A 12,184-nucleotide genomic window follows, 5' to 3' on the forward strand; every position below is an offset into this window, starting at 1 on the left:
GATTCAGGAGGCTGAGACAGGAAGATCACAAATTTGAGGCCTGCCTCAACAACTTAGTGAGGCCATATCTCAAAATTTTAAAAAAAGTTTTTTTAAAGGTCTGGGAACATAGCTCAGTGATAAACCACCTCTGGGTTCTATCTCCAGAACCTAAATAAATAAACAAAATTAAAACAAAAGACATTTTTCTAATCTTTAAATTGCAATGCCATTTTGCTCTTTCTGGTGGCGTTTCCTTTACCAGATTGTAGCCCACGCTAATAAAATTGCCAGAGGCTGGTTTTCACCAGCAGTCACCCTTCAGGTTTTTGAACAAGGATTTATGTCCTCAAGCATTGCTTATGTGCAATAATTTGGCTTTTATGTGATTAGCCCTAAGAACTCACATAGCCACGTCCCCAGAGTAGATTGATTAGAATCTGTTCTGAGAGAATGAACTGACACTAATCTCTTTGGCTCTGTCCCCAGCAATTGAACAGATGGGTAAGGCACCTGTGGTGACCAGAGAGTGGGTGTTGGACAGTGTAGCCCTCTACCAATGCCAGGAGCTGGACACCTACCTGATACCACAGATCTCACCCAGCCACTGCTGACTGCAGCCAACCATGTGTCTAGAACCACAGGACCTCAAAGATGAGCTTAAGAAATGGCCTTTCCAGGGGCTGGGGATGTGGCTCAAGCAGTAGCACGCTCGCCTGGCATGCGTGCGGCCCAGGTTCGATCCTCAGCACCACATACAAACAAAGATGTTGTGTCAGCCGAGAACTAAAAAATAAATATTAAAAAAAAAAAAATTCTCTCTCTCTCTCTCTCTCTCTCTCTCTCTCTCTCTTTCTCTCTTTCTCTCTCTCTCTCTCCCCCACTCTTTCTTTAAAAAAAAAAAAAAAAGAAAGAAATGGCCTTTCCAGCTGGGTGTGGTGGCACACGTCTATAATCTCAGTGGCTCAGGAGGCTGAGGCAGGAGGACTGAGAGTTCAAAGCCAGATTCAGCAAAAGCGCATTCCTAGCAACTCAGTGAGACCCAGTCTCTAAATAAAATACAAAATAAGGCTGGGAATGTGGCTTAGTGGTTGAGTGCCCCTGAGTTCAATCCCTGGTACCAAAAAAAATAAAATAAAATAAATGGCCTTTCCACCTTAGGCCTGAGGAACTCCTCTTACTCTTGAGTCTTTCCATAGTTATTAAATATTTATACACATCAGCCTGAAAAGAATTTCTGGCTTTGTGAGGGTCCCTTAAAGATTTTCTACTTCAAATGTCCCTTTGAAATCTGCCATGAGAACAAAATTGTAGCAGCTTTTCACCTGAGAAGAATTTAAAACCATTTAAATTCCACCAATTGAGCTAGATACTGATTCATTTTTATCAGCCCTGTTTCTGGTACTGGACTTGTTGACTTAGGCCTAGAGACATATAGTGGCTTGGCCTCAAGAGAATAGCTGGTTTCCCCAAGTTTGTTTCTCTAAAACCCTGTGTTCATAAAGGCCAAGAGTCAGGCCCTTCAGTGAAAGGATCTGTGATACAACTTAGAATCAGAACAGTCCTTGAGCAGCTCTTAAATGTTAGAGTAGAGCATTGGGGAAGAAATTCAGAGGCAGATAATGAATATGAATATGAAATTTGAGAGTGAGTTAAAGGAGATCTCCAAAAGTCTACAGTATAAATTGCTAGATTTTTAAAGAATATGCTCTGAAACAGAATATTTTCAAGAACCCCCTGTATCCAGAGAGAGCTCTCTAATTCCTCATTAGCAAAAAAAAAGTTTATTGTTATTGCTCCAGTATATAATCCATTCCTCTTAAAATATAAGATCTTTGATACGAATATGTCATGCCTGTAAAATGACGGATCCCACGGAAACGAGCTGTTGCTTTCTTTGAGGTAATTTTTTTCCCTTTGCTCCCTATTGCTGAACCATAAAACTTCATAAATAATTTTCCTTGCTGAAGGAAGAGAAGTATTTTTCATATACTCATTATCCAAAACTGTTTATAGCTGTTGGAAGGACTAGGTCTTCCCTTGTCCCCCAGTGTGCAAGGGCAATGCAGACTTGATTGTACAAAATATATTTTGTAAATATTGTGCTGTGAACACTGCAAATAAACTCAGTAGCAAACACCAAGAATGTTCTTGGAGCTTATACCTGCAGATTTTCTCTGTGCTTCAACCTCTTGGGGCAGCTAAAGGGCCTTTTGTATTTTCTACTGTGGCCACAACAAATTATCACAAATGCAGTAGCTTACAGCAATATCTGTTTGCATGTGTGTGTGTGTGTGTGTGTTTAAACAGGGTCTCACTGAGTTGCCAAGGCTGACCTTGAACTTGTGATCCTCTTGCCTCAGTCTTCCAAGTAACTGGATTTACGGGCATGTGCCACTGCATCAGCACAACCTCTATTTATTATTTCTGTAAGTCAGAAGGCTGGAGATGTAGCTTAGTGGCAGAATGCAAGTTTAATATGTATAAGGCTCTTGGTTCAATCCAAAACCAAGGTGTTGGCAGGGCTGTGTTTATTTCTAGAGGCTCTGGAGGTCAGTCTGCTCATTCATGTTATTGGCCAAATTGTTCCTTGTGGCTGCAGAACTGAGATCCTTATTACCTTGCTATTTAGCAAGGGTCATTCCAGCTTCTGGAGGCCACCCATATTCCTAGGCTCCTGACTACTTTCCTCCATCTTCAAAACCAGTCTTGCCTAGGCCAATTTTTCTCATGCTATATTTCTTTGTCTACTTCATGTTTCTAACTCCTGCTGAAGACTGTTCTGTTTTTAAAGGCTCAGATGATTAAGTTGTACCTACTAGGTAAGCCAGGGTGATCTCTCTGCCTTGATGTCCCTTACCTTATTAGCTACAAAGTCCCTTCACAGCATTATCTAGGTTATTATTAAATAACCAGGAGACAGCAATTGAGAGAGGACAGCTTTAGAATTCTGTCTACCACTTCTATTTAACATGCTTAATCCACAGATAACACTCTGTTCATCATTTCCTGGCCCTTACACTATTCAGAGATTGGAATCCTCTTTGAGGCAAAGAAAATAGTCATCACACAATTCAGTACTGCTGTATTTGTGGAGGGTGAGGAAAGAAAGAAAATGGAGCTAACTGCCATTATTATATTTTATCTGTTAGTCCTCATCATAGCCCTGTAAAGTGGGTATTTATCACCTCTTGAAAAATGGGGACTGAGGTTCCAGTTCCTTATTTATAAGATGTTGCTCAAAAGTTTACATAGCTAGTAAGTGACTGTATGGAGATCTGAAACTGCCTTTTCATCCCATCATTCAGTTTCCCACCTGAATTAGTCATGAACCCAAGCCAGAAGACTTTGGTTAAAGTCTTAAGGGAATTTTGGAAGAGGAGCAGGTTGTATAAGGAATTGGCACTTGCTTCTTTTGGGGGCCATGGTGAGAAACAGTAAAAGCAACTCCATGACAGGCAAGTAGACGTATAGGATTGGATCATGGCTATCATTTCTACTCCCTTCCAGCCTTCCAGCTTCTGACTGTATTTTTCAGTTGTCAGAGCCTTCCAGTTCAGCCTCAACTACATCAGGGCCTCCCTGGACCAGTGCCAGCTCCCTGTCTTCCTGCCAGGGAGTTGATTGTTCTTGGGGTTAGTGGTAAAAGCAGGTGAGAAGCAAGCAGAAGTGCAATTGGTCCAGTCTTCTGTCTTAGTGTCTCATTTCCAGGGACCAGTCATGACTCACTGGGCCTTGGAGATGAACTTGGCCTCAGTCTTCTGCCCCCCATCACCTGATGGGTTAATAGAAAAAGCAACATCCATCTTGTAGTACATTACTGCCTTTCCAGGAATCCTAGATGAAAGCAGATTTTTTTTAAGTCTTTTATAATTATCTCAAGGTTTTCTAACAACTGTATACCCCATCTGATTCATGCTCTGCAAAACCTTTCCCAGAATTCAACTTCTGGCCTTGTCCTCAGAGTGCCTGGCCCAGTTTGAGTCCTATCTGATGCTGGGATAAATCTTCTTTCCCTTGACTTCTGACTTTAAGATGTCCTTCCACGTTTCCACCCCACAATCTCTATCCCTCTCTGGGCACAGCAGCACTTGGGAAATAGTTCCTACACTGCCTTTTATCTCATTTCACAAAATGAACTGCAAAGAAGCTGGAAGGAAAAGAGGAGGAGGATTATTGTGAGGGCACAGAGAGGGGGGGCTAGAGAAGAGCTCCAGCAGATTATCTCCTTGCTAAAAAATGCAACCAGCATCATCAACAAAGTATCGGCTCAAAAACATGCAAGAAAGGAAAAAAAAAATCAGTGTTGGGGTGGTCTGAGTGGAAGGAGCCAAGCTGCCCAGAATGTATCCTGCAAAGGCTGTCAGGAACCGATAAGAACAGCCCCAGAAGCAGATGGCACAGAGAAGAGCAGGGTGAGGGGGAACTGCAGATTTGCTGAAAGAAGCCTGAGAGAATGGGGCCTGCTACCCAGGGAATGTGGGGGCTCACTTATAAATGGCTGCAAAATGGCTGAGCTGGAGACCTCTTCACCATATTTCAGTGAGGCCTCACTCCCACTAACAGCCTGTAAATCTGCCTGTAACAAGGAGAAAATTAAAGAAATGAATCTGGGCAAATAGAAAATTAAGGAGAGCTGGTAACAGCCAGCTCCTGCAGAGAGCAGGAGTTGGAGGAGTATAGAAGACTCTTATCCTGTGCATTAGGATGATCGGGAGAATCTAAGCCATTATTTGAAGGGCTGGAAGGAATTAAGATCTGGACATTTCCCCAGTATTATGGTACCTGGGAACATGAACTTTGAAAACCTAGTTTCCAGGACCCAAAATGATGTGGTAGCTTGAAATGCAGCTGAGTGCAGTGGTTCCCAAAGCATAGCCTCCATTCTCTTCCATGTGAGCAGTAGCATCACCTAGTAACTTAAGTGTGCGGGTTCCCTGGCCTCACCCAGACCTGCTGAATTAGAAATGGGATGGGGCCCAGCAACCTGTGATTCTACAGCAGACTCAAGTCCCAGAACCTTGGGCTGAGTATAAGTCATGCTAGTTGGTATAAAATATTATCTGTGGCCCCTTAACTTTTGTCTCCAGGAGAGGTGAATCTTGGGCCTGTTGAGAATAGTCTGTGGGGTGGTAAGTGGTTCTTATCTACAAGGTTAGCGCAGCTGGCTTCAGTTAACTCCAAAATGGCTCTTTAAGCAAATACAAAGCAAAGGACAAAAGATTAAATTATATTAGCAACTTAGGAGCAGAAGGGCCAAACTACTTTAAAAAAAAAAAAAAAAACAGCTAAAGGTTTATAAGGTTTTATTAATATTTAAATTGCAGTGAAACCACAGCTGCAGCCTTTGACTCTAGCATAGAGATATGCAAATGTGGCTTTCAAAAGCAAGGCAATTTTAGACAGCCCTCAAGGTAATAAGAACAAATAAAACAAATGATTTTGTAATTTACCTTTATTGACTGATGTTGCCGAGGCATGAAGAGCCCATACCCTGTGAGAGTCAGCAGCAACTGAGCTCTCCAAGGGGAGCAAAGAAAGCCCACCCAGAGGGAGAAATGCCAGCAGATTCAAGACTGGTGACAGAAAAGACCCAAAGAAGACAAAACAGAAGGAGGTCAATAAGAGGGAAAGATGACTAACTTAAAATTAGAATGGAAATCCATCCCTGGGGTCTGTGGATCATCTAATCACAGGAGCAACAGCAATGATAGTCATTAATAATTATCATTTATAGGCTGGGATGTAGATCCTGGGTTTGATCCCCAGTACCACACATACACACATACATAAATTGCCACACTCCTACTATGTTTCATGCACTATTTCCCACATTCAAATGAGGAAAATGAAGCTTCAAGAGGTCAAGCAAGGGCTGGGATTGTGGCTCAGTGGTGGAGCGCTTGCCTAGCATGTGAGGCACTGAGTTCGATCCTCAGCACCACATTAAAAAAAATAAAGATATTGCGTTCATCTACAACTAAAAATACTAAAAAAAAAAAAAAAAAGATCAAGCAACTTGCTTAAGGTCACACAACAAAAGGAAGGGGTAGATTCAAATAAGTATGTGAAGCTGAGGTCCTTGCTCTTTCCAGTGTATTGTGCTGGCAATCTGGAGGCAGTGAATAACCCCGAGGTCAATGACTGAGGGGAGACTATGACTGGTTCTGTGGTAGCCTCTGTGTGTGTGTATTTGTGTGTGTGCGCGCACGCATGCTTGGTTGTGGAAGAGAGAGTGAAAAGATCCATTTATGACTTTGAAGTTGCTTGCTATCCAATAGATGAGCCAAGAAAGCCACAGAAGACCTTTGCAGAGTTCTGGTAAGAGGCTCTTTGGAGTTCAATTCCCAGCACCATCAAAACACAAACAAAATCCTTAAAGATTATGTAATGACTTTGCCCACTCTAGGTGAATTTCTGGAGGAGATATCTCAACTGGGCTTTAAGGCTTGGGTAGGGTAGAATGTGGCCAAAAGAAGCCAGGAGACGCTAGAAGGACCATATGAGAACTCCCAGTTGTCAGAATTGGAGGGAGGAGCACCTAATCCAAAGAGAGGAGAAGAGATGGAAAGGTCCTCTAATGTACCTTTCTCTGACTCTTTCTACCTACCATCCCAAACCTAGCCTCTCCATGCAGAACCTGATGTCCCTTTTAGGCATGTGGCCTCCACATGTAGCAATCCATAGACTTTGCTCTTGCTGCCAGATGTGGTGGCACCCGCTTCTAACCGACACAACTCAGAAGCCTAAAGCAGGAAGATCACAGGTTTGAGGCCAGCCTGGACAACTTAGTGAGACCCTGCCTTAAAATAAAAAGGGCTTGGGGACTGGGGCAGTAGCTCAGTGGCAGAGCACTTGCCTTGCATGTGTGAGGCACTGGGTTTGATCCTTAACACCATATAAAAATAAATAAAGGCATTCTGTCCATCTACAGCTACAAAATTTTTTTTAAATAAAAAGTGCTTGGTAAAAGCATCACAGTGTTCAAGCCCTTGTACTAAAAAGAAAATTTAAAAAAAAAAGGTTTTCCTTTTACTATATTTTTACTAGGTAAGTCCTGATCTGCCATCTCTGCCAATCAATACTTGCCTAACCTCTTTTCCAAAAACCTTCCCCAGGTTTTTCTCCCCATTTAGAATATCCCAGAAGTTTTATTTTGAGATGTGCTCCTTGATAATTCCTTATTAACAAGTTAGTACCATTTTTTCTTTATCATAACCCTGCTCCATACCTGGCAGATATGTTATTAGGTACTCAATGAATATTTGTTAAGGGAATGAGTTAAAGGATGCATGAATGAACTCCATTAATTAGTTTATCCAACTGCAAGACCCACCCTCAAAAATTTTGGAAAGCCACTTTTGCCATTAGGAATGCTAATTCCCTTCAATTCCTCCCACCCATCTTTTAGGGCCCTGATTTACTCCAATATTATTATCATTCATCTATTTATTTTGGTACTGGGAGTTGAACCCAGGGGTACTTTACTACTGAGCTAAGACACAGCCCTTTTTATGTTTTATTTTGAGAAAGGTTCATACTAAATTGCTTAGGGCCTCAATAAATTGCTGAGTCTGGCCTTGAATTTGTAATCCTTTTACCTCAGCCTCTGGAAACACTGGGATGACAGGCTTGTGCCTTGGCACCCAGCCCCAAAACAATGTAAGTAATTAAAATGTCTTCCTCTTCTAAACCCATTCCCATGGATTTTCTCTGATTTTTTTTTTTTTTTTTTTTTTTTACTATCATGAAGCCCCACCTCTTTAATTAATCAAATCAACACCCACCCACACAGCTTCCCCTAACATCAATGAGTCAGGCCTTCTCCAGCCTGGACACTCAAGGCAGACAAACTGTTGTTGCCATCGCTGAGAAAATAATTATGATGTTCATGGTAATCCCTTGGCAGTTTCAAAGCACTACCAGTCATCTCTCCTTACTATGGTAGAATGCTAACCCTGCTTTACAGATGATAAAACTGAGGTCCAGGGCTTTGTCAAAAGGGTCAGTTCATGAGTTGGTGGCAGACTTGGAACTAACCAGCCCAGGAGTCCCTATTCATTAGACCACAGATGGAAATGCCCTCATTATGTTGTCTGGACTATGCCTGGGAGAGAAGGAATATGGATTCCAACAGGGGAGGAGGGGAGGCTGGAGAAGGTCAAAAAGAAAGCTTTTTCTTTGCAATGCTATAGTAGTTGGCACTAGATAATTCCAGAAAGGTTTTTAAAGCATTTTACATGTTCTAGATGAGGGGAGAAAGAATTCATCCAAAGGTAACAGACACACAGGTAAGCAGATGTTTTGCCATCTTTTCTTGAAAACCACATAAAAGCAAATGGTAGTGTATATTAGCAGAGGAAACTCAAGTTACAATTTAGAAGGATCTTCCCAGGTGTTAGGCTGTAAGACTCAGATAAGCTAGCATATGTGCCAAGTAAGTAGAAAATCTTGGTACAAGCCGAACTTGGCCGCGCACATGCCCGCCGCCGCCCTCAACGCCGCTGGAAGTGTCCACTCGCCTTCCACCAGCATGGCAGCATCCTCCCAGTACCGCCAGCTGCTGAGTGACTATGGGCCACCATCGCTGGGCTACACCCAGGGAACTGGAAATAGCCAGGTGCCCCAGAGCAAGTATGCGGAACTGCTGGCCATCATCGAAGAGCTGGGGAAGGAGATAAGACCCACCTATGCAGGGAGCAAGAGCGCCATGGAGAGACTAAAACGAGGCATCATTCACGCACGAGGACTGGTTCCGGAGTGCTTGGCTGAAACGGAACGGAATGCCAGGTCCTAGCCTCCCGGCCAGCTTGGGGGTTCCTGGCTCTCTACAGCTCATCTCCCCTGTTCAGATGAAATACTCATTTTCAAAATGGTAACAGTTTAGTTTTTTCTCCCAAGATTCACAGTCTCAAAATATTGGGAAAAGATTTCGAAGTTAATTAGGATTTGCATTTTAAGTAGTTAGGAATGACCCAGGTTTTTTTGTTTTTGTTTTTTTAAGATGCATGTGAAGTTATTTTTCAGCAAACTGTTGTTTGGCTCCAAGATACCAGTGTCTCCCTTTAATCTTTTGAATACTTTATGTCACCCAAGTTGTTATTTGTACCTTTTCATAAGCTCATTTGATCCCAAGGACTTTGTTTTAATGCATCCTGACCACCTGCTTCACTTAGCTGGTCCCATGTGCCATACAGTGTAGATTCTGCTTACTGGCACTTCTTTTTTGCTTAAGCATTTGCATGACTCTTAGTGCTTTGAAGTCAATTTTAAGAGTGCACAAGTTATAAATACAGAAGAAAGAGCAACCTACCAAATCTAATAAGGACCCCGAAAATTTTCATACTAAGACTGTATGTAGATTTCAGTTTGTGTTTACTGTAAGTTGATCAAAACATCTGGAAGAAAACTGTTTGCATCTTTGTATGTATTTATTACTTGATGTAATAAAGCTTATTTTCATTAAAAAAAAGAAAAAAAAAAAGAAAATCTTCTTTTGGCAAGCCCTGTCCTTGGAGCCTGGTGAGGGGTGGGGTTTTCCTGGAGACACAGGGTTTGTGGGGGCTGTCTCAGGGTCCTCCACGGTCCTAAAATGAGAAGGCTGCTGATGGGATCATCCCCAAACTCACAGAAGCTCTGAAAGCCATGGAAACCAAGATCTGTGTAGAAGCTTCCTCTGGTATCTAAACAAATACCAAGGAAATTGAGAGGGGGAAATGATCCTCTGAGAAATTTATTTCCTAAAGATATGTGGCCTCAGCTGGGCATGATGGTGTATGCCTGTAATCCTTAGGGCTCTGGAGGTTGAGGCAGGAGGATTGAGAGTCAAAGCCAGCCTCAGCAAAAGTAAGGCGCTAAGCAACTCATTAAGACCCATAAATAAATTTTATTTCTAGATAAAATACAAAATAAGGCTGGGGATGTGGCTCAGTGCCCCTGAGCTCAATCACCCGTGCTAAAAAAAAAAAAAAAAGATGCGGCTTCAGGGCAGTGCTGGCCAACAGTGTGATCTTCCTCCCTCCCAAAGGCCAAACCTTCTTCTATAGCTAGTGGCATCCTAGAACACAGAGAATCATTCTGTTCACTTCAGGCCAGCTCTGGGCTTTTCTTAGCCTTTAGCCTCTATTACTCTTCCACTCTGCTGAGGCCTCTGTAGCTTTTCTGCCCCACAAGGAGCAGAGGGTCACAAAACCTGAGTGCAGAGAAGTGTTGGTCACTCCACTTTGGATGTACTAAATGCCATTGATTTGTATATCTTAACAATAGGTAATATGTGACATGAAATTCATTTAAGTTTTATTTATTTTTACTTATTTTGCCTAGTGACTTTCGAGTGCTGAATCACTGGGTGACAATCTCAGGTCCCTTTTTTTTAATTTTTATTTTGAGACAGGGTCTCACTAAGTTTCTCAGGCTGGCCTCTCTAACTTGCAATCCTGCCTTAGCTTCCCAAGTAACTGGGATTACAGACATGCTCTATTTGCTCCCAAACTTTTTAAAAATTAATGTTATTTATTCAATTTTTTTATTTTTAATTTTTTAATTGTAGATGGACACAATACCTTTATATATTTTTATGTGGTGCTGAGGATTGAACCCAGTGCCTCACACATGCTAGACTAGGGCTCTACCACTGAGCCACAACCGCAGCCCATTTATTCAAGTTTTTGAGGGTGTGTGTATGTTAGTGTTGTGTACATGCCCTGGGCCTTGTGCATGGTAGGCAAGTGCTCTACTACTGAGTTACACTTCCAGCCCTCACTCAATTGAAATAAATAAACAAATAAACAAAAAACAGGGGTGCTAGACCTGACTCTGAGGCTTTGATGGTCAGAGCTCTTTGCAGGGAGTGACAATGAGCAACAATGCCAGGGCCAGGCTGGGCCTCCCCCTCCTCCACCAGGTCCAGATGGGAACTGGGGCTCTGGAGAAAGGCCACACTGGGGCAGCGCTGGGCTCTGGGCAGAAGAGAGGCACTCAGTGAATGTGAGGAGGCCACAGCCGTCAGCTCATTTGCATCATAAGTGATTGGTTTTCCCTGCTCGTCCCTCGTTAGGACACAATGGACAGTTGTTTGCTGGCGCAGCAGATCATTTACCAAGGGAGAGAGGAGACAGAGCACAAATGACTGATGGGCCATGGCGGGGAGAGGCAGTCACCTCCCTCTCCTGCCCTCCCCAGGCCACTGGGACTCTTGTTCTCATACAATGAGAGGGAACCTTGGAGAGTAAACTAAACCAGTCATTTGACAGAGAGGGAACTGAGGTGATAAGAGGGTATATAAGACTTGCTTAAGGTCAAACAGAAAGTTCATAGCAGAAATGGGGCTTCTAGAAGAATCTAGAGTCTAGACTCGCTCCTCCCCCCACCCTTTATTTTTGTGGTGCTGGGGATTGAACCCATGGCCTTGTGCTTGCGAGGCAAGCACTCTACCAACTGAGCTATATTTCCCAGGCCTGGGGGAGCCCCCTTTACTGCTGCAATACATTCCTTCTTCCCGTCTGGTGGTTCTATATTTCTGTGGTCTTTCCTGTTCTGAGCATTGGTTTCCATCTTCCTCTCTTCTATGTCTGCCTTATCTAATCTCTCCGTTCTTGCCTCTGTCTGTATCTTGTCCAGGCAGCCAGGATAATTACTAAACTTCTAATTAATCTCTGGCCTAACAAGGGTGGGTCTTGGCAGGAGAGACAGCAATTTTGAAACTGTCTAGGATCTGTTTTATTGGGGATAGGTGGGAAAAGAACAAGTATGTGTTGGGGACTATGGTAAACTAGGCATGTGGCACATTTCATTTCATCCTTTCAATCTCACAAGGTAGATGTTCTTAGAAACAAGGAGAATGAGGCTCAGAGATATTGAGCAACTTTTGCAAGGCACCCAGCTGGCAAATATTAACTGACTTCAGAACTTCTGTTCTTCCACCTTCGCACACCCTAGCACAGGTCTAAGGCAGGGTGAGGGGTCTGTTGATTCCAGGGTTCAAGTGAGACACAACCTTCCTGAAGGAGGCCACTGCTGTGTTGTTCTCTAGGCAGTGACTGCCTCCCAGCAAACTCTCTCCTGTTCTCTGACTCCCACCTTCCCCTAGGCCCCTTTTCTAGAATGATGAAACGTCACAAATGGAACGTTTTCACCCCTGGAGGGTTGGTGGGGAGTCAGTGATCAAGACAGAGAAACCTGACAAACAGATCTTGGGGGTCTCCCT

General features: G+C 43.1%; 1 protein-coding gene and 1 pseudogene across 4 annotated transcripts in view; both read left to right on the top strand.

Annotated features, from left to right (window-relative positions):
- Positions 1 to 757, top strand: part of Brca1 (BRCA1 DNA repair associated) — a 67,073-nt gene extending 66,316 nt beyond the window's left edge. For all 4 annotated transcript variants that reach the window (XM_034635200.2, XM_071603416.1, XM_071603417.1 and 1 more), the window contains exon 23: positions 469 to 757. In XM_034635200.2, coding sequence (XP_034491091.2) covers positions 469 to 593 — 125 coding nt within the window. In that variant the 3' untranslated portion in view covers positions 594 to 757. The remainder of the gene's footprint in view (positions 1 to 468) is intronic.
- A 7,682-nt stretch (positions 758 to 8,439) lies between these two features.
- On the top strand, positions 8,440 to 9,000 carry LOC117794554 (cyclin-dependent kinase 2-associated protein 1 pseudogene; annotated as a pseudogene).
- The last annotated feature ends 3,184 nt before the right edge of the window (positions 9,001 to 12,184 follow it).

The sequence above is a fragment of the Marmota flaviventris genome, chromosome 17 (genome assembly GCF_047511675.1).
Source record: "Marmota flaviventris isolate mMarFla1 chromosome 17, mMarFla1.hap1, whole genome shotgun sequence".
NCBI classification, from domain to species: Eukaryota; Metazoa; Chordata; class Mammalia; order Rodentia; family Sciuridae; genus Marmota; species Marmota flaviventris.